At 43.3% G+C, this 21,497-nt stretch overlaps 1 protein-coding gene across 1 annotated transcript in view; it reads right to left on the reverse strand.

Moving 5' to 3' along the window:
• The window catches only part of KIAA0319 (KIAA0319 ortholog), a 46,492-nt gene that overhangs the window by 19,923 nt on the left and 5,072 nt on the right, over positions 1 to 21,497 (reverse strand). The window contains exons 7-13 of the mRNA XM_044295527.1: positions 11,655 to 11,747; positions 10,778 to 10,910; positions 9,242 to 9,470; positions 7,766 to 7,889; positions 6,930 to 7,062; positions 4,744 to 4,892; positions 794 to 945 (exon numbers count right to left, since the gene is read on the reverse strand). Of these exons, the coding sequence (XP_044151462.1) occupies positions 794 to 945; positions 4,744 to 4,892; positions 6,930 to 7,062; positions 7,766 to 7,889; positions 9,242 to 9,470; positions 10,778 to 10,910; positions 11,655 to 11,747 (1,013 nt within the window). The remainder of the gene's footprint in view (positions 1 to 793; positions 946 to 4,743; positions 4,893 to 6,929; positions 7,063 to 7,765; positions 7,890 to 9,241; positions 9,471 to 10,777; positions 10,911 to 11,654; positions 11,748 to 21,497) is intronic.

Consider the following 21,497-nt stretch of genomic DNA (forward strand, 5'->3'; position numbering starts at 1 on the left):
AAAATAGCCAAGCTATTTTCTGAGCTCTCATAGAAATGAATAGAGGGTAGCATGCACGGTGTGTTCTCATTCACTTTTGGGGGCCTGTTCTGGAGATAGGTGAGGGTCCCAGAGGTGGTCCTAGCGACATGCCACCAATATCGCAGATGAGACAAACCCCATTAAACTTGCTCAGAACTGGCATGCTTTGCCCAAGTAAAAGGAGCTCCTGGTTGGCTATGACCTGTATCTGTCTATAATTTATGCATGACATTTTTAGACCTGACCTTGGATTTGTATGACCGAGCTTCTGTTCATTGATTCTGGTACCACACTTTGAAAATACCATCCTGCGACTAATAAAGGCCACTCTAGGGATGAGTCCTGATGATTCCCTGCATGAGGCATTGACTACCCTTGTGAGGGGTGTTGTAGGGGAAACTTCCAAAAGCTCACCTCACGCTTTATCTCTAAGCTAAATCTAATAGTGACACATTGGGTCCATGCTCCTGTCCAGAGGCCTGGCTGAAACACACCAAATATGACACAAAGGTAAGAAGGCTATCAATATCAAAATCCTGGACAACCCCGTTAAGGACTTTTTTTTTTTTTTTTTTACATACAACTAATTAACGTTAGTGTCTATGCCCCTGATCTTTTTTAGAGCTTGTATACTTTTCTCTGTAATTGATTTCAGCCAATTCTTTAACTTATTATTTCATACAAAGTCATTTGACTTGCTGTGATTTCTCTCCTGCAGAACCAAAAGGATGCAGATCCATTACAGCCATAGAATATGAGTGTTTGGAGGTACCCCGGCTGCTGGGCTCTGGCTGTCTCTTGTCCACGCGTATGAAACAATGCTCTGGTCATCAATAGATTTTGATCCGTCCAGTGAAATGGAACTATTCGGAAGCACAAGAACGTGTGTCCCTCCAGCGTTAGCTTTAGGGGGACTGTTCTTTCCTAAGAGAAGAATAATCATGTTATAAATGTACTAATATAGGAAAAGAAACATTCATATACTTATAGTTTTATATAGATATATCGCTGTAGGTCAGCACACTATGGGTCATATATCAACAGTACGGTATGCCATGCTGTAATTACATGGCCATTGCTGAAAATATCTAGTGACATGCCCCAATACAAGTTACAGTATTACAACTGTGACCCCCTTTACAATAGAAGAAAACATTTTTAAATAAAAGTGTGAAAAGCCATGTCTGTGGAGCATGTACCATGGTTCTCTAGGCGCTTTGTGGGACATTTATTACGACTGGCATTTTATATGTTGTCCTCATCTGTTGTCTGGCATCAGAAGCGCCACAACCGATAAGAGGTACACACGTTTTAATCATTGTGGCACATCTTGGGCCGTTCGTGCACCAGAACTGAAATCTACGTCAGCTAGGTGCTGGGGTGGATTTCAGTTACGGTTTTCCTGTGCAAAGTAGAACAGATCTAACGAGCTATGGCACAAACCCCCAAAAAGTGACAACATTTTTTCACAAGTGGAGCTTGTTCAAAAATTTGGCACCAGAAAACTGAATAGGGGTTTAATAAATGGCCCCCTATGTGTGCAGTCATATAGTATTTCTCAACGGCATAGTATCATGGAGATATCCTCCCATAGGGTATGTTCTTATAGTCCTTATAGTTTTTGAGGGCATTACCATCGCTTTATCATATATCTGTGTATAGTGGAGCATGATATACAGATTACAAAAGAGTAAGGACCTGGATTGTGTGGTTCGAAACGCGTAGACCGTGTACCCTGTCTTGTTTTGGAAAGTTTTACCGCATAAAATAAAGCTCATCATTTTAAGAAGCTGGACTTCCATTTTTTTCTTCGAGTCCTTGCAGCCGAGTCCAGGGTGTGTCCGTGCTCCTCAAGCTGCAGGTGAGCGCTGTTTGGTCTCATTGGTTGCACAGATTACAAAGGACTCAATATCCTTCATTGTGCAACTAAACACAACAGCATTCATCACTTCTGGACTAATTACTTAAAAAGCTATGCACTTGCTTCAGTGTCTAAATAATTCAAGTGCATGTTGCATTTGGCACAACAGAAATGTCAGGGCAGATGGCCTTAAAATCAATGAGTAGGTATAATATACTCAACATGGTATACTAAAAACAACAACGTATATAGTCATGAGTAGGGCGCTTGTAACTTTTCTGCCATTGTGGGACTTCAAGTCTCAGAAGGCTTATGGAATAATTATTAGGGCATCTACCAGCAGATTTGTACCTATGAACCCGGCTGACCTGTTGTATGTGCACTTGGCAGCTCCAGACATCTGTGTTGGTCCCATGTTCATATGTGTCCGCATTGCTGAGAAAAATTATGTTTTAATATATGCAAATGAGCCTCTAGGAGCAACGAGGGCGTTGTTGTTACTCCTAGAGGCTCCGCTCACTGTGTAACTGCCGCGCCCTCTGCACTTTGATTGACAGGTCCAGGCAGTGTAAATGTGATCACACCTGTCAAAGTGGAGAGGATGAGGCAGTTGCAGAGAAATCCGTCCGTTGCCAAGCACACATGTAACAGGTCAGCCAGTTTCATAGGTACAAATCTGCTGACAGATGCCCTTTAATGGGGGTTTACCTGTAAAGATGCCTTCACACATGGCAGAAAAGCCTGCCAGAAAATATGCAGGTGTGGATATTTACAAAGGTGCAGATTTTTATGTACACTTGGGTTACCTTTAACACATGGTGGATAAAATTCACCAGAAAATACACCACATAAGACGTCCCCTATGTTATCCTATGGGGTAGAAAAGTGCCAATCCCTGCCCTGTGTTCCGCTACAGAATAGCATTGATTTATTGGGGATTTTCTGAAACAGAATGTCTCCATTCATTTCAATGGGGAATGTAATCTGCAACAAAAATCTGCGTGTAAAAATTGCATCAATATCCGCACCGCTGTAAAAATCTGCACTAGCCTAATTTCTGGCAGATTTTTCCACCACGTGTGAAGGCATCCTCACGCATGTATCTCCAGAACGGGAGTCCACACATTATGAGATAAAGGTCTAATCTCTGGGGGCTCCATCATTGGGATCCCCACAAATTGCTAGAAGGGGGGTGCCGAACGGGTATTGTACGCCCTGCCACGCTTTTTATTGTCTATAGGACTAACAGAAACAGAAAAGCAATTTCGCTGTCTGTCAGTCCCATGGAATTTAAATGGAGCAGCACCATGGATGATCCATTCAAGCTGCTCCTCTCCGTGCAGTGAGGAGGGACACGGCGGGCGCTGGTACCCCTATTCTAGGAGTCTCAGTGATGGAGTTGTCAGCAATTAGACATTTATCACTTATCTTATGGATGGATGATAACTGTAAACTGTGGAAATGAGTATTTTTCAAGGAAAACTCCTTTAAAGGGGTTGTTCAGTGTCCCTCAAGCATTGCTCTTATATTATAATGTGCTGCAATCACCTTTATTACCTGCATTGCCGCTATCTCCAGATCTGGATCCCAGTTATGTGACCCTGTCCGTAGCCCCCTCTGATAATTCCTGTGACATCATTTCCACTGGTTCGGTGTCCTCCAGGTTCCTCCTGGGCCTGGATCCCTCCCTGCCCATCTAAGGTTACATGGGTGGGTAGTAGGCAGCATCATCTGATTCTGTGCATTCTCTGGCGCCTGTGCAGACAAATCTTATGGAAGATAAAAGATACAGGCGCAAGGCAGTGGACGTGACATCACAGGGAGTTCCAGAGCCCTCTCCTGTATGCAGGTGAACAGTGGATTCTGTATTCAGTTACATAAAGTGACTCAAAACCAGGCAGCGCTTGTCCTTCCAGCTAAATGTTAGAAATAAAGATATAAAAAAAATATCTGCATAGGAATAAAAATATTAAGAACAATTCATATGAACGGGCTAACTACATAAATACAGCTAAAAAGAGAAATAGATCAGGAGTTATGACTAGATTGAAAGAGGTGACTGCACTATGGGTATAAAATGCATATAAACTACTATGGAGAATCTACATAGGGGAAGTATCCGAGGTCTTATACATAACACAAATACATATATGTACTAAAAAGCATAAACATGTGGACACGAGTGGGTGATATAGTAGAATACCCGATACCTCTCTCAATCTGTCTGCTGGTCAATCGCCCTTTATATCTTTATGTAGTTAGTCCATTCATATAAATTTTTCTCCTCATTCTTATTATGCACATATGACTTAAAGTTTTTTTTCACTGAAACATTGTCATCATACCTACTTACTGAATTAGGGCATCTAAGCCCCCACCCCTGACCCCCGCCAAGACCTATTAACTTTAGCCCCACCCATTTTCAGCCTGGGACAGCCAGTTTGGCATCATATATCTGGATATTTTACAGGGAGGACCTATGTTTGTACAGTTTTGACTCACTTGATGTGTTTAAATGAAGGATCCACTGTTCACTTGCATAAAGGAGAGTGCTTTTTGTATTTGATGTATTACTGAGATTGAAGAACCTTCATGGAGTAGCACCTCCAGAAATTTTGGAAGTGACTCTACATCACAGGAAGTGTCAGAGAGGGCTATGGACAGGGTCATGTGACTGGTATCCAAATCTGGAGAGAACAGCGAAAGTACTGTATATTAGTAAATAGGCAATGGCAGACCATTACAATATATGAGCAATGGTTGGAAGACACTGGACAACCCCTTTAAGTTTGGTAATGTGTAGTCCTTAATGCATTTTAGTGAGATATATTCTTCCTCCATTATAGAAATAAAGCATATACCTTCTTTAACAGTTACAGAGAGAACAGCTGAGCTCTCTAACCCTTCATGGTCTATGACAGTCAAATGAAAGTGGTATGTACCAAGCTGAAGGTTAGAGACAACTGCCACTGGTTTGTCACTGTCCTGAATGGTCACCGCAGACGGCCCACTGAAAAAAATCACAAAAGATATAGAATATATGAAGAACACATTTGTACTAGGATCTTTCCACCCATTCTAAGTGCATATAGATGATGATGGATGATAAGAATGGCACTGATAAACATAATGATGTGATATTACTCCAAATAATAATGGTGATGAGGAGGCAAGAGGCTCATCTCTTAGGGCTGTTTCACACGAGCGAGTCCATTGCGGGAATCACGCTCCATGTGCGAGTGTGATCCTTCGCTCTGGACTTGCAGAGACACATAGCATTATAAATCATGATAATGCCGTGCGCTCCTGCATGACCTTTTTTCCACAGCCTCAAAAACAGGAAGGGGGCTCGTCTGCACTGGGTTCATGCAGTGAGCGGATGGACACAAGGCGCAATTCACAACCCAGTTGAGGATACAAAGTGTTTTTTATTTTTTGATAAGCAAAGACGACGCGTTTCGGGGTACGCAGACCCCTTTATCAAGGATACAGACTTGATAAAGGGGTCTGCGTACCCCGAAACGCGTTGTCTTTGCTTATCAAAAAATAAAAAACAAACACTTCGTATCCTCAACTGGGTTGTGAATTGCGCCTTGTGTCCATCCGCTCACTGCATGAACCCAGTGCAGACGAGCCCCCTCCCCATACACCACAATTCGCACCAAAGTGGCGGCTTGGCTCCCGCCCATGGTCAAATTGGACGTCAATCGGCTGCACCAACCCACATCACCCCACGATTTTACCTCCACCAGAACTGTACTACCAAAAGTACAATCTAACCAAGGTGAGCAGCAACCACTCACCCTGGCTAGGAACAAGTAACAACATTTCTTGACAACCACCACCTATGAGCGCCTTCTCCCCTTTTCTTTTTGGCCATTTAATCAAAAACAGGAAGGCCAGATTAGAGTTTGCCAAGAACATCATCTAAAAAAGCCTTCACAGTTCTGGAACAACATCCTATGGACAGATGAGACCAAGATCAACTTGTACCAGAGTGATGGGAAGAGAAGAGTATGGAGAAGGAAAGGAACTGCTCATGATCCTAAGCATACAACCTCATCAGTGAAGCATGGTGGTGGTAGTGTCATGGCGTGGGCATGTATGTCTGCCAGTGGAACTGGTTCTCTTGTATTTATTGATGATGTGACTGCTGACAAAAGCAGCAGGATGAATTCTGAAGTGTTTTGGGCAATATTATCTGCTCATATTCAGCCAAATGCTTCAGAACTCATTGGACGGCGCTTCACAGTGCAGATGGACAATAACCAAAGCATACTGCAAAAGCAACCAAAGAGTTTTTTAAGGGAAGGAAGTGGAATGTTATGCAATGGCCAAGTCAATCACCTGACCTGAATCCGATTGAGCATGCATTTCACTTGCTGAAGACAAAACTGAAGGGAAAATGCCCCAAGAACAAGCAGGAACTGAAGACAGTTGCAGTAGAGGCCTGGCAGAGCAACACCAGGGATGAAACCCAGCGTCTAGTGATGTCTAAGCGTCCCAGACTTCAGGCTGTAATTGACTGCAAAGGATTTGCAACCAAATATTAAAAAGTGAAAGTTTGATTTATGATTATTATTCTGTCCCATTACTTTTGGTTCCTTAACAAGTGGGAGGCACATATGCAAACCGTTCACCTGATTTGGATGTAAATACCCTCAAATTAAAGCTGACAGTCTGCAGTTAAAGCACATCTTGTTCGTTTAATTTCAAATCCATTGTGGTGGTGTATAGAGCCAAAAATGTTAGAATTGTGTCGATGTCCCAATATTTATGGACCCGACTGTATATGCTTGTTGCATTTCTATATACTGTATGTCATTTGGACACCTTTCTGTTTGCTTGTGAAAGGCTCTCATGCTGAGCTGAAATTCCGCAACCATTTTGGGGGAATAAAAGAAAGGTTTTTGCATTTTTGGAGATGTGTGATTTTTTTTTCACCAACTAGACTATTGGTATTGGTATTAGTATTTGCACCTCCCTTGAACTACTAATCTTGTGCTGCTATACCTTTGTATTGATAGATAGCGATAGCCAGATATACCTTATTTTTTCCCACTTGTAAGAGACAATGCCGTGGTCATCACTACTTTTACTTCCATCCAATGTTGTAGATTCCACTGGGAAAATGATTTCTTTATCAGGACCTGTTTCTGCAACTGGTGGGCTGTTATTCTCTATGGGAAAAACCAGAAGCAATTGCATCCTATTTTCTCATCATTACATTACTGAAATATTGTACAGGGAATGTGAAGCCAGTGAAGGCTGGTAATCGCATAGCTATATTCTTTGTTTTTCATCCCATTTATGTACAGCAGTGTGTCAGTATGTCAGTGATACAGAGAAAGAGAATACACATAGTAAACAGATCATAAAGCTCCCCTATATGTGAAAACCGTGCTGCAAATATAATATGTGAACCCAGTATAAGGCCTCATGCACACGACCGTTGTTCGGCCCCGCATCCGAGCCGCAGTTTTTGCGGCTCGGGTGCGGACCCATTCACTTCAATGGGGCCGCAAAAGATGCGGACAGCAATCAGTGTGCTGTCCGCATCCTTTGCTCCGTTCCGTGGCCCCGCAAAAAAAAAAATATTGCATGTCCTATTCTTGTTCGTTTTGTGGACAAGAATAGGCATTACTACAATGGGCCGCCCGTTCCGTTAATTGTGGAAGGCACACGGGCGGCTTCTGTTTTTTGCGGATCCGCGGTTTGCGGACCGCAAAAAACGGAATGGTCGTGTGCATCAGGCCTTAAAGAGGAAAAAGATCTATCTCTTCTGTTGTAGTTTAGCCTCATTCAGTAGAAGGAAAACCTATTTCCAGTCTTTACAGATCCTATAATTCTATTTCCTGATTACATTACAGGCAGTTCACCTACCAGGCTGCACGATCACAGTGGCTTGAGCAGTGGATTGTTGGTTGGAGGAATCTGTCACTGTCAACTGAAAGGTATATTCTCCAGCATGTGTAGCTGTAGCTTGAAGGTAAGGAGAGTGCACACCCTTTATAACACAACATTCAGGTAAGCATAGGATATTTGTAGGGACCAAAGTACAAGCATACTGTTGGATGGACGGACGCTCTATGTATATCCAGGTCATACTATTTTTAACAATACAAACAGCTACTACCACTTAAAAGGGTATGAAAACATTTGCAACCTTTTTTGTTAATGCTCCAATACAACTAGCCTTCAGTAAAATATCTTATCGTTTTGTGTATGCAGCACTTATGCAGACCCATCTGTCTCCATGCTTACCAACTACAAGCAAACCTATGCGTGATGCCAAAGGTTGTGTGTTAATGCGCTCCATCTGCATCTTCTTCTTGCTAACCTATGGCCCATGATCACACCACATGTTTGATGTTTGTAACCATGGAGACACATAGGTCTGAATAGCAGCTGTATACACTGAAACAATACTATGTGTAACCAGAACATAGAATTTAAAATTCTTTCTGTAGCTCTGCTCATGCTATATGCCAAGTGAACGCCACAAAATATCTTTCCGTCACATGCCACTATGGACATACATAGACTATTGATCGCTATGGTAAAAGACATATATATGGATGCATACATCATGTACTATATGAAAAGCACATGCTTTCCTTTGCAGGGGAAAAAAATATGCCAAGGTATGCCAGCCTGATGTATGCAAAAAGGACGTTCTTTGTGCCAGGAATGTTCAGAAAAAGTGTGAACATATATAATATATATTATTAATATGCATTCTCTATTACTCCAAATGTATGCTTACATGTACATTAATCATTATTTGTAGATTATTATATACCATTATCATTAAATATACCCATTAGAGAGGACCTTTCATGACATGAAATAAGTAGGAGGTTGTGTAGGGCATAGTGCAGGGGTGTAAGGTCATTTACTAGTTTATCTGTCCTGTTGCTCCGATTCCCCGCTGTGCCCCCCTTTTACTTTTCCCGCCTGGTATGGAAATTAATATCATCAGTACAGGGAGGAGGAGACTGCCCGGTACCGATGATCGGTTCAATTGTAGGGAGAAAAAAAAAAAAAAAAAAAAAGCTCACCTTCTCCCTGGCTGTGACGCTCTCCGCTGTGATTGGATTGCGCTACAGCCAGGGAGAAGGAGACGCCCATTGAGAAACAGGGCAGTCTCCTCCTCCCTGTACCGATGATACTCATTTACATACCAGGCAGGAAAAATAAAAGGGGAGCACAGCGGGCGAGCGGAGAGTCGGACAGATAAACTAGTAAGTGACCTTACATCCCTGCACTATGCCCTACACAGCCCCCTACTTATTTCATAATCTCTGGACCCATGAAAGGTCCTCTTTAAATAAAACCTCATGAACCCATCAAATTTACCTTCATGGCCATCAGCTTTCCTGTACTGCTGGGGCTTAGAGACCACTCATAGCTGATGATCTGCTGGTCATCAGTGCTCAGATTTCCATTTAGAGAGAAGTCATTTTGAGGGAGGGTTAGGAGTTGATTCGGTCCAGCATCAGCAACAGGTGGGTTGTCCACAACTTTGTTCACTACAACATAGGCTTCAGTAGAATTTTTAGCTCCATCATAATCGGCTACAGTTAACCTGAAAGTACAAAAATCTAATCTAAAACGGCTACTCCTAGGCAGTGGCGAAACTAGAAATGACAGGGCCCCACAGCAAATTTTTGAATGGGCTTCTGCTGCTGCCCCCCCCCCCCAACTTCTTTGCACCCTCTACTCCTGTGCAACCCCCACACCTGTGATTAGTCAAGATAGCCCTTTTAAATCAGGCCCGGCAGCCTCTCCATCTGTTTCCTACAAGTATATACTGTATGTCATTTCACTATACACTGTTCCAGTATATGTCATTGTACAATACTGTTGAGGGGGCCCTGACAAAATCTTTTAGGGCTCCTTCACACTTGCGGCAGGACGGATCCGGCAGGCTGGTCTCCCTGTCGGATCCGTCCTTCCGCTGTTTCGCCGCTCCGTCCCCACTGACTATAATGGGGACGGGGGCTGAGCTCCGGCGCAGCACGGCGAAAGCCGCCGGACTAAAAAGTCAGACATACAGGACTTTTTAGTCCGGTGGCTTTCGCCGTGCACCGCCGGAGCTCAGCCCCCGTCCCCATTATAGTCAACGGGGACAGAGTGGCGGTCCGGCGATACGGCTAAACAGCGGAAGGACGGATCCGACAGGGAGACCAGCCTGCCAGATCCGTCCTGCCGCAAGTGTGAAGGAGCCCTTAGTCCTCCTCCTTGGTTGGCCCTTTCTGGGTTCAAGCCCCAAAGCAGCTGCTTCCCCTGCTGCACTGTAACCACTTCAGCCAACCAGCAGCAGGTGGAAGCAGACATAAATAGTGCTAACTGTAACTGCTAAAGCACGACTTCTCAGTCTGCCTCTCATCTTCCTGCATGGACTATTGTAATAAATGTGTTGTTTTTTTTTTTACATCCAAGCTGTATTTATTGGAGCAGATTTATCAACTGCCTTTTGTGTTGTTATGTCTCATGAAAAATTATAGAAATGACCAACAAGAGTTTTCTAGAGCCCAATGTATGTTTTGTATAATGGGCTTACAGGGGCAGACTGGTGACACACAGGGGACAGTGATGACGTACATGGGACAGAGATGGCATATCCAGGAGACAGAGTAGTGGCATCCAGGTAGCAGAATGATGGAATTAGGGGGGCAGAGTTTTCTAGAGCCCTTTGTTTTGCATAATGGGCATACAGGGGACATTGATGACATATCTTGGGGACAGAATGGTGGCATATTAGGGGGCAACGTTTTCTAGAGCCTGTTGTATATTTTCACACAATAGGCTTTACTATTAGTAATATTATAATACAGTATTCAATACGACACTGCCAGAAAACATAGCAGATTTGCTACAATTTGGCCTTACCTAAATGTGTAGTTTCCAGGTACCAGGTTAGTCAAATGTAAAACTGGATTATCTTCCTCTGTGTTCATTTCTTGCAGTGATCCTTCAGTCTGTTCCCAGTGATATGCTATTATTTTATCATCATCTGTGCTTTCTGAGTAATCATAAGAGAATGAATCATTTCATAAAACTTTATAGAAAGTTTATACACACATAATACTAAAATAATCAGTGATTCAAACACATTAGAGGCATCAATGAAAATATTGGATAAAAATTAGCTAAATAATGCTATTCCCACTCAGGGGCATACACAGAACTCACAGGGCCCCATACATAGCAGAAGTTAATATGGGCTCCCCTGCCTCACAGAGTTTCCCAGTCTGCATATGTTAAACACTCTCACACAATGTGGAATGCAAAGTGTGCACCCAAGATTTCTGACGAATCTTCTGACGGGAAAAATAATGTAATTTATAAAATTGTAATAAAAATAAAATAAAAAATAAAACAAAAAAGAATACCCGCTTCATAAATGTGCCGCCATATTGTTTTTACACCAACTGGCATAAATGCATTGATACTTTTTTCCATACATCTATATGTCTGCGTCTTCCCTCATTATAAAACTGTCTGCCTGCAGCCACCACTAGGGGGAGCTCAGTGCACGGGAATTTACACAGTTACCACTGACTGCAGTAGAAGCCATAAAAATCTTTTTGCACTCAGCTCCCCTAGTGGTGACTGCATAAAAATGCACCAGGCACCATAGCAGTTGCATGGTCTGCCTCCATGGAAGGTACGCCACTGTTTCCGCTTCACGTTACAGTGCCCGAGACATAATAATTGCATTATACACATATCATCTGTCTTGTAAGAGAATAACCAGAGTACTTACGACTGGCATCAATGAAGGCAGATGTCGAAGGCAGTGATACTTCCTGTGATTTTGGAGATACAACCGCAGTTGGAGGAAGATTGATCCTGGCAGCTTCAGGGATTAAAAAACGTCTTTTGTCAAAAGTTAGCTATTAGAGCTTTATTTTCAATGTGCAATTATGTCAGTGGTTTTACAGGATACAGTACAAGGAATACTTCATTTCTGCATTTGTGGGATGGCATACATGTAGCTGACTCTGGCATTCATCCATACGGTGGAGAACATTTATGGGTAATGTGCATGTTGCTCTAGAACGTCAGTAGTAGATCCAACCAGTCTGTTCTTGTTTGTTTCAATGCAGAAGTGGGAAAACTGCTTCCTCATAGGTTAGTGTTTGGTGTGATTATCACCAGTCTTTTCTAGTGAAACGTGGGCAGACCCCATACTGATAATAATTGCAACTCCTCCACTATATTAAAGGGAACCCTCTCACATTGTATAAGCTGGCCCATCTGTGGACAGCATGCCACAGAACACGTGTCAAACTCAAGGCCTGCGGGCCGATTTCGGCCCGCCATGGCATTTTTGAGTGTCCCGCTCAAGGTTGTGGAAAGACAGGGTACCACTGCCAGGAATAGTAATATGCTATGCCCAGCTGTGGTCCCTTTAAATATCATGGCTGCGCTGGCATCAAATGTGAATGACATCAAAGAAGAGCGGGAGCTGTCTGTTTGATCTCTGTCTTGCCAAGTGACGTGCCTGGCATGACTGCGGCCTGCGGCCCTATAAATCTCTGGTGACGTGGTCTGGAGTCTGTGGAAGTAGACTAGATAAGTACAGGTACACTTGTCTCCCAGTAATATGGACGGTTTGGGCTCCATAGGACTGCACCTAACAGCAACATAAAATCTGCACTCAGAGAGTTATCACTGCATTATCTATGGTGTTACACAGGACTGCAGGTGACATACTTCAAACTACATAAAGGTACTTTCACACATTCTTTTCCGGCATAGAGTTCCGTCAAAAGGGCTCTATGCCGGAAAATAACTGATCAGGCATATCCCAATGCATTCTGAAAGGATAGAAATCCGTTCAGTTTGCATTCCGTTCAGTCACTGTCAGGCGTTTTGGCCGGACATAATACCGCAGCATACGATGGAACTGCCTGCTGGATCACACTAACGCTAGTGTGAAAGTACCTTTATCTGTACTCAGTTATCACCATCTTATTTATGGTGTTACACAGGATTGCAGGTGACATATACTACAAACTACATTATCTGTACTCAGTTATCACCATGTTATCTGTGGTGTTACGTAGGACTGCACAGCAGACTCTGGTGCCCGAGTTTCGGAGGCCGACCCTTTTAAGGCAACCATAACGCTGATGTGACCCTCGTTTAAAAAAGTTTAACATTCCTGCTATAGAAAATTCACTGCCTGAACAAGACGTTAAAAATGAAAATAATAAAAAAAAGTCTTTATTGAGAAATACAAATGAAAACTATAGGGGCAGCGCCCAAATAAATGGTAGAACCCCTACCCCACCAAAAACTTAAAAACGAATTCTCAAGACATTTATTATTTGGATTTTTAATATCTTGTTCAGGCAGTGAATTTTCCTCCAGACCTTTATCTGTAACACCCCTGCTATAGAGCATGAGGAGCTCTGTAGGAGTGATATACACTCACCTAAAGAATTATTAGGAACACCATACTAACACGATATTGGACCCCCTTTTGCCTTCAGAACTGCCTTAATTCTACGTGGCATTGATTCAACAAGGTGCTGATAGCATTCTTTAGAAATGTTGGCCCATATTGATAGGATAGCCTCTTGCAGTTGATGGAGATTTGAGGGATGCACATCCAGGGCACGAAGCTCCCGTTCCACCACATCCCAAAGAAGCTCTATTGGGTTGAGATCTGGTGACTATGGGGGCCATTTTAGTACAGTGAACTCATTGTCATGTTCAAGAAACCAATTTGAAATGATTCGAGCTTTGTGACATGGTGCATTATCCTGCTGGAAGTAGCCATCAGAGGATGGGTACATGGTGATCATGAAGGGATGGACATGGTCAGAAACAATGCTCAGGTAGCCCGTGGCATTTAAACATTGGCCAATTGGCACTAAGGGGCCTAAAGTGTGCCCAGAAAACATCCTCACACCATTACACCACCACCACCAGCCTGCACAGTGGTAACAAGGCATGATGGATACATGTTCTCATTCTGTTTACGCCAAATTCGGACTCTACCATTTGAATGTCTCAACAGAAATCGAGACTCATCAGACCAGGCAACATTTTTCCAGTCTTCAACAGTCCAATTTTGGTGAGCTCGTGCAAATTGTAGCCTCTTTTTCCTATTTGTAGTGGAGATGAGTGGTACCCGGTGGGGTCTTCTGCTGTTGTAGCCCACCTTTCTTTCCCATTCTGACATTCAATTTGGAGTTCAGGAGATTGTCTTGACCAGGACCACAACCCTACATGCATTGAAGCAACTGCCATGTGATTGGTTTACTAGATAATCGCATTAATGAGAAATAGAACAGGTGTTCCTAATAATTCTTTAGGTGAGTGTATGTTTATAGGAAACAATTCAGTAGAACTAGTATTTTATCAACTTAAATCCCTGCTCTTTGTAAGCTTAGGAGTCCAGTGGGTGGCCCTACTCAGTGATTATATGCACAGTCTTACATAGATAGTCTATCAGTCACTAGTAGAACCGCCCATTGGACTTGTAAGCATAGATCCAGAATGGATTTAAATGAATAAAATACAAGTTATGACTTTTCCCAGAAAATTCTACTGTACATCCATCTACATCTCTATAACATACTGCCTGCAGATCAAACACTATGCTCAATGTGACAGGTTCCCTTTAAATACAAAGCATTTGGAATGTCTTCAGACCCTTTAATTTTTTTCACATGCTATGTTGAGGTCTTGTGCTAAAAAAAAAATAAAAAAAAAAAAATATCTAGTTTTTCCCCATCATTCTTCACTCAATACCTCATAATGACAAAGTAAAAACCTAATGTTAGAAATCTTTGCTGTTTATTGAAAGAGAAAAAACAAAAATCTGTAATTTACATAAGTATTCAGATCCTTTACTAGGGACTTAGTTGAGGCACTATTGGCAGAGATTACAATATCCTTTTTGGGTATGCCACAAGGTTTACACACCTGATTTGGGGGTTTTCTGCCATTCTCTCTGCAGATCCTCTTAAGTTCTGTCAGGTTGGGTGGGGACCGTCGATAGACAGCCATTTATAGGTCTCTCTAGAGATGTTCATATGGTATATGTAGTGGAAATGGTGATTTATTTAAAATTTAACTTTTATTGGTTATAAATAGAATACAGTCCCTATGTGTTTTAATTTTGATATAAAGAAGGTGATGATAACACAGGATACGCAAAAATGAATAAAAAGGTGCACGGCCTTACCTACAGAGTAGTTGATGTTTCGGCAGCACCTAAGATGGCCAGTGGTCCCACCGTTAGTGGGTTTTGGGGTCCTCTGGCTACTGTTGATGTTCGAATAGCACTTGATAAGCTATACATTAGCGCAATTAGGGCTGGGCGGTGATGTTAGGTGCATAGGAGGTACCTAGACAGCCCTAGATAATGGGTACTATCACGGCCCTTACGTCCTAACCACGGAGCACCCGTTCTAATAAGAACGACCCCGTCCGGAACCTTGCCCTTATTGCTACTTGGCCCTATTGTGCCCTAGTGTAGCTAATCCCTACATGCATGTTTCGTAAAAACACTCATCAGGGGCATATAGGCACACGTAAAGGGGCAATAAAGTATACAAGCATATAGTGTCCGTCTTGATATAATGGTTGGCAATGGTTGACACAATTGATACCTTAGAGTGGTGGTCTCTTGTCCAGACTCCACTATGTTTCTGGGCGCCTTGTTCGCCTCATGGTATTGGGGCAAAGATGAAAGGATGGCCTGGTGATGGTCGCGTCCTTCTCCTGAAGCGCCACGAGGTGTCCTGAGGCCGTGATGTAGCCTGCTTCCTGGACGCCGGGCGCTTCTATTTGAACATCGTATCGCCTCAAAGGGAGGCTTGGAGCGCAGCGCGATGACGTTGTGGTACATTCGACGCATTCGCGCATGCGCAGACAATGTACATAGTACAACTGGTGTCCTCTCAGATAGAGGCTTGATGCGCAGCGTGGTGACATCAGCGGACCTGCCGACGCCGCCGCGCATGCGCTGTCCATGCTGTAGGTGAAGAACACACATACCAGCATGTTCAGGAAGAGATGCGTCATTCCTACTGGCCTGGAATTACGTCATCGGCCCGAGACATATCCATTCCTATGGCCAGTGTTTTGTGGGTTGCCTGGTAACCGGGACATTATGAGGCAGCCATTATAATAACACCGTCTATAGCAAATGCGGTGTGTTTAAAAGTGGCATTTGGTGCAATATAATAAAAATAAAGGTTTCTGGTCAGTTTGGTTCAGACACGCCTGCAGGGGCCGCAGAACCCAATTTAGCAATTCCTCAATATGGAAAGATGATCCTTTAGGGGGTCCGCAACAGTTATTGAAGACCTTTTTATTTTTCTCTTATGGATGATCTAATACTTTTTGGTAGCATGTTTTTTGAGGTTTAGATTGACATGCATATAATATGTTTATTTTGGTAGCCTGTAATTGGGGTTTTAGGTGAGCTTCTCAGGTTACTGTGTGGGGGTGCCATCCACTTCCCTACACAGTGGTTGTCATATAAAGCATCCAAAGCATAGTTGCTCATTTAGCCCTTTCGGGGCTGCGGTGCGTAGGGTATGGATCCATCGTGCTTCATGTTGTAGGAGCGCACGATCCCAGTCTCCTCCCCTCAGTGGGGGGGCGACGACCTCGATGCCCATAGCTTTAATACTCCGGGGGTCTCCCTGATGGAATTCGTGTACATGACGTGATACAGCTGTATCTCTTTTGTTGTTAATATCCCCTAGATGTTCGCCAATGCGTCGGCGTAGTTCGCGCTTTGTTTTGCCGATGTATTCCAAGGGACATTCACAGGTAATTCTATAGATGACTCCCTTAGTGCGGCAATTTATGAAGTCATTGATCTTAAAAGACCTCTGTAGATTGATGCTAACAAACTCTTTGCCTGTTTGTACCGTATTACACGCTATGCAGCCACTGCACCTGAAACACCCTAATGGTCTGCGATCCAACCAAGTACCCTTGACAGTTGGATTGTGATGGCTATGTACCAAGAAGTCTTTGAGGCTGTTACCCCTCCTAAAAGTGATCTGGGGGTATTCGAAAATCCTCTCCTTGATATCTGGATCCATCATCAGGAACCACAGGGCCCGAAGTAATCAATTTGTCTAATCAATTTGTCTCCCTAAAATACATAAAGGGACAAACCCCCTGAAAGGACGACCCATAGTCTCAGGGATAGGGAGTATATGCCAAAATTTAGGCAAATATATCGATCAGATACTCCTTCCCTTTGTGACAGCACTGCCCTCCTACACACGGGATAGTATGGACCTCCTCAAAAGAATTGAGGGGGTTACACTTGAACAACAATCAATCCTAGCCAGTATAGATGTGGAGGCTCTGTACTCATCGATACCCCATGAGGCAGGACTTAGGGCAGTGGAATACTATCTCAGCATGAGGGGTCAACAATTTGGTGAGCATAATCGTTTCGTCCTGAAAATCCTTGAATTCATCTTGACACATAACGTTTTTTTGTTTGACGGTCGGTGGTACCACCAGCTCAGGGGCACCGCGATGGGATGCTCTTGTGCACCATCGTATGCAAATCTGCTCCTGGGCTGGTGGGAGACCAATCACGTCTTCAGTGAAGGGATGTCGTCATGGACCGGGCCCATTGTATTATGGGCCAGGTACATCGACGACATATTCATTATTTGGAATGCATCCGTACCAACCTTCACAACGTTTGTGGACAAACTTAATCAAAACACGCTGGGTCTACATTTCACCTCTGAGACAAATGAAAATTCATTACCATTTCTGGATATATTAATCCAATGAAGTGCCTCTGACGAAGTAGTAACAACTATATTCAGGAAACCCACGGCAACAAACTCAGTCCTACATTGGAGCAGCAGTCACCCTCTACCCCTCAAGAGGGGTATACCACGAGGACAATACCTACGCCTAAGACGCAACTGCTCCGAAAAAACGGAATTTGTCAAACAGGCGAAGATCCTGAGGGATAGATTCCGCTCTAGGGGTTATCCCGACTCAATACTGAGGTCAGCATACCAACAGGCACTAGCGGCATCCCGCACTGAATTACTGGTCCCCAAAAACAAACCTCCAGACACTAGACAGAAGATCAGAGTAATTGGTACTTTTGATGAAGCAGCCAGCGATGTTAGAAACATCTTTCAAAAACACTGGCCCATCCTGATGATGGATCCAGATATCAAGGAGAGGATTTTCGAATACCCCCAGATCACTTTTAGGAGGGGTAACAGCCTCAAAGACTTCTTGGTACATAGCCATCACAATCCAACTGTCAAGGGTACTTGGTTGGATCGCAGACCATTAGGGTGTTTCAGGTGCAGTGGCTGCATAGTGTGTAATACGGTACAAACAGGCAAAGAGTTTGTTAGCATCAATCTACAGAGGTCTTTTAAGATCAATGACTTCATAAATTGCCGCACTAAGGGAGTCATCTATAGAATTACCTGTGAATGTCCCTTGGAATACATCGGCAAAACAAAGCGCGAACTACGCCGACGCATTGGCGAACATCTAGGGGATATTAACAACAAAAGAGATACAGCTGTATCACGTCATGTACACGAATTCCATCAGGGAGACCCCCGGAGTATTAAAGCTATGGGCATCGAGGTCGTCGCCCCCCCACTGAGGGGAGGAGACTGGGATCGTGCGCTCCTACAACATGAAGCACGATGGATCCATACCCTACGCACCGCAGCCCCGAAAGGGCTAAATGAGCAACTATGCTTTGGATGCTTTATATGACAACCACTGTGTAGGGAAGTGGATGGCACCCCCACACAGTAACCTGAGAAGCTCACCTAAAACCCCAATTACAGGCTACCAAAATAAACATATTATATGCATGTCAATCTAAACCTCAAAAAACATGCTACCAAAAAGTATTAGATCATCCATAAGAGAAAAATAAAAAGGTCTTCAATAACTGTTGCGGACCCCCTAAAGGATCATCTTTCCATATTGAGGAATTGCTAAATTGGGTTCTGCGGCCCCTGCAGGCGTGTCTGAACCAAACTGACCAGAAACCTTTATTTTTATTATATTGCACCAAATGCCACTTTTAAAACACACCGCATTTGCTATAGACGGTGTTATTATAATGGCTGCCTCATAATGTCCCGGTTACCAGGCAACCCACAAAACACTGGCCATAGGAATGGATATGTCTCGGGCCGATGACGTAATTCCAGGCCAGTAGGAATGACGCATCTCTTCCTGAACATGCTGGTATGTGTGTTCTTCACCTACAGCATGGACAGCGCATGCGCGGCGGCGTCGGCAGGTCCGCTGACGTCACCACGCTGCGCATCAAGCCTCTATCTGAGAGGACACCAGTTGTACTATGTACATTGTCTGCGCATGCGCGAATGCGTCGAATGTACCACAACGTGGTAGATACGAGGCGATACGATGTTCAAATAGAAGCGCCCGGCGTCCAGGAAGCAGGCTACATCACGGCCTCAGGACACCTCGTGGCGCTTCAGGAGAAGGACGAGACCATCACCAGGCCATCCTTTCATCTTTGCCCCAATACCATGAGGCGAACAAGGCGCCCAGATACATAGTGGAGTCTGGACAAGAGACCACCACTCTAAGGTATCAATTGTGTCAACCATTGCCAAGCATAACTGTGTTAACCATTATATCAAGACGGACACTATATGCTTGTATACTTTATTGCCCCTTTACGTGTGCCTATATGCCCCTGATGAGTGTTTTTACGAAACATGCATGTAGGGATTAGCTACACTAGGGCACAATAGGGCCAAGTAGCAATAAGGGCAAGGTTCCGGACGGGGTCGTTCTTATTAGAACGGGTGCTCCGTGGTTAGGACGTAAGGGCCGTGATAGTACCCATTATCTAGGGCTGTCTAGGTACCTCCTATGCACCTAACATCACCGCCCAGCCCTAATTGCGCTAATGTATAGCTTATCAAGTGCTATTCGAACATCAACAGTAGCCAGAGGACCCCAAAACCCACTAACGGTGGGACCACTGGCCATCTTAGGTGCTGCCGAAACATCAACTACTCTGTAGGTAAGGCCGTGCACCTTTTTATTCATTTTTGCGTATCCTGTGTTATCATCACCTTCTTTATATCAAAATTAAAACACATAGGGACTGTATTCTATTTATAACCAATAAAAGTTAAATTTTAAATAAATCACCATTTCCACTACATATACCTTAACAAAAATTTGGTGATTCAAATCATCAATTAAATATATAGCTCTTCTTTACTCCAGATGTTCATATGGGTTTAATTCAGGGCTCTGGTTGGGCCACTCAAGGACACTCACAGAGTTGTCTCTAAGCCACTTCTATGTTGTCTTAGGGTCATTGCCTTGTTGGAAGGTGAAACATCTGCAGTCCAGAGCACTCTGGATCAGGTTTTCTTTAGGAGTATCTCTGTCCTTGTTCCATTTAGGTTTCCCTCAACCCTGACCATTCTTACTGTCCCAGTCAATAAAAACACCCCACAGCATGATGTTCCACCACCATGCTTTACAGTAGGGATGGTATTGAGAAGTGCCTGGTTTCCTCCAGACACAATGCTTAGAATGGAGGCCAGAAAGTTCAATATTGGTTTCATCAGACCAGAAACTCTTCTTTGTCTCACTCTGAGATTCCTTTAGGTGCTTTTTCACATACTTCAGGAGGCCTTTCATGTGCCTTTTCAGATTGGTGGAGTGCTACAGTGGTGGTTGACCTTCTGGAGGTTTCTCCCGTTTGCACACAGGATCTTTGGAGTACAGCCAGAGTCACCATTGAGTTATCTTACCAATTTGGTGGGACAGCCAGCTCTAGTTGTTCCAAACCTCTTCCATTTAAGAATTATGGAGGCCACTATGCTCTTGGGAACTTTCAATGTTGCATAATTTTTTTTTATGTACCCTTCTCCAGATCGGTGTGTCTCCAAGCCACACAATCCTGTCTCTACAGGTAGTTCTCTCTTCTGAGAGGCTTAGTTTCAGCTCTCATATGCATGGTTACTTGTGAGACCTTATATAGACAGGAGTGTACCTTTCCAAATCATGTTCAATCAACTGTATTCACCACATGTGGACCCCAATCAAAAGGTGTAGAAACATTTAAAAGATGATCAAGGGAAATTAGAGGCCCCCACAGCTATACTTCAGGTGTCATAGCAAAGGGTCTGAATAGGTAAATCCAGGCAAAGTTTGCAAACATTGTTAATTATTTGTTTTCACTTTATCGTTATGGGGTATTGAGTACAGATAGATGAGGGAAAGTTTTTTTATTTTAGCACAAGACTGACACAGAACAAAATGTGAAAAGGTGAAAGGGTCTGAAAACTTTCTGAATGGATTGTAAGGACACAAGGCATAATCGTACAAGAATATAATCTTTATTCATATTAAATCCCAAGAGCAAACCTTTTGTAATATTCATCTATTTGTGTTAAAGATAATCTAATAATTATAAAAAGTTGCTCAAACATCCATTTGCCTTTATGTCAGATATGCTCGATTTTCCTTGCTATTTTGTGTTTGTAAGGTCCAAACTGATATCCCAGTTTCTTCGAAAGTGGTTCATCGACATATAGGTTGACTCATAGGTCACCACTGAAGA

Source organism: Bufo gargarizans, chromosome 5 (assembly GCF_014858855.1).
Source record: "Bufo gargarizans isolate SCDJY-AF-19 chromosome 5, ASM1485885v1, whole genome shotgun sequence".
Classification (NCBI taxonomy): Eukaryota; Metazoa; Chordata; class Amphibia; order Anura; family Bufonidae; genus Bufo; species Bufo gargarizans.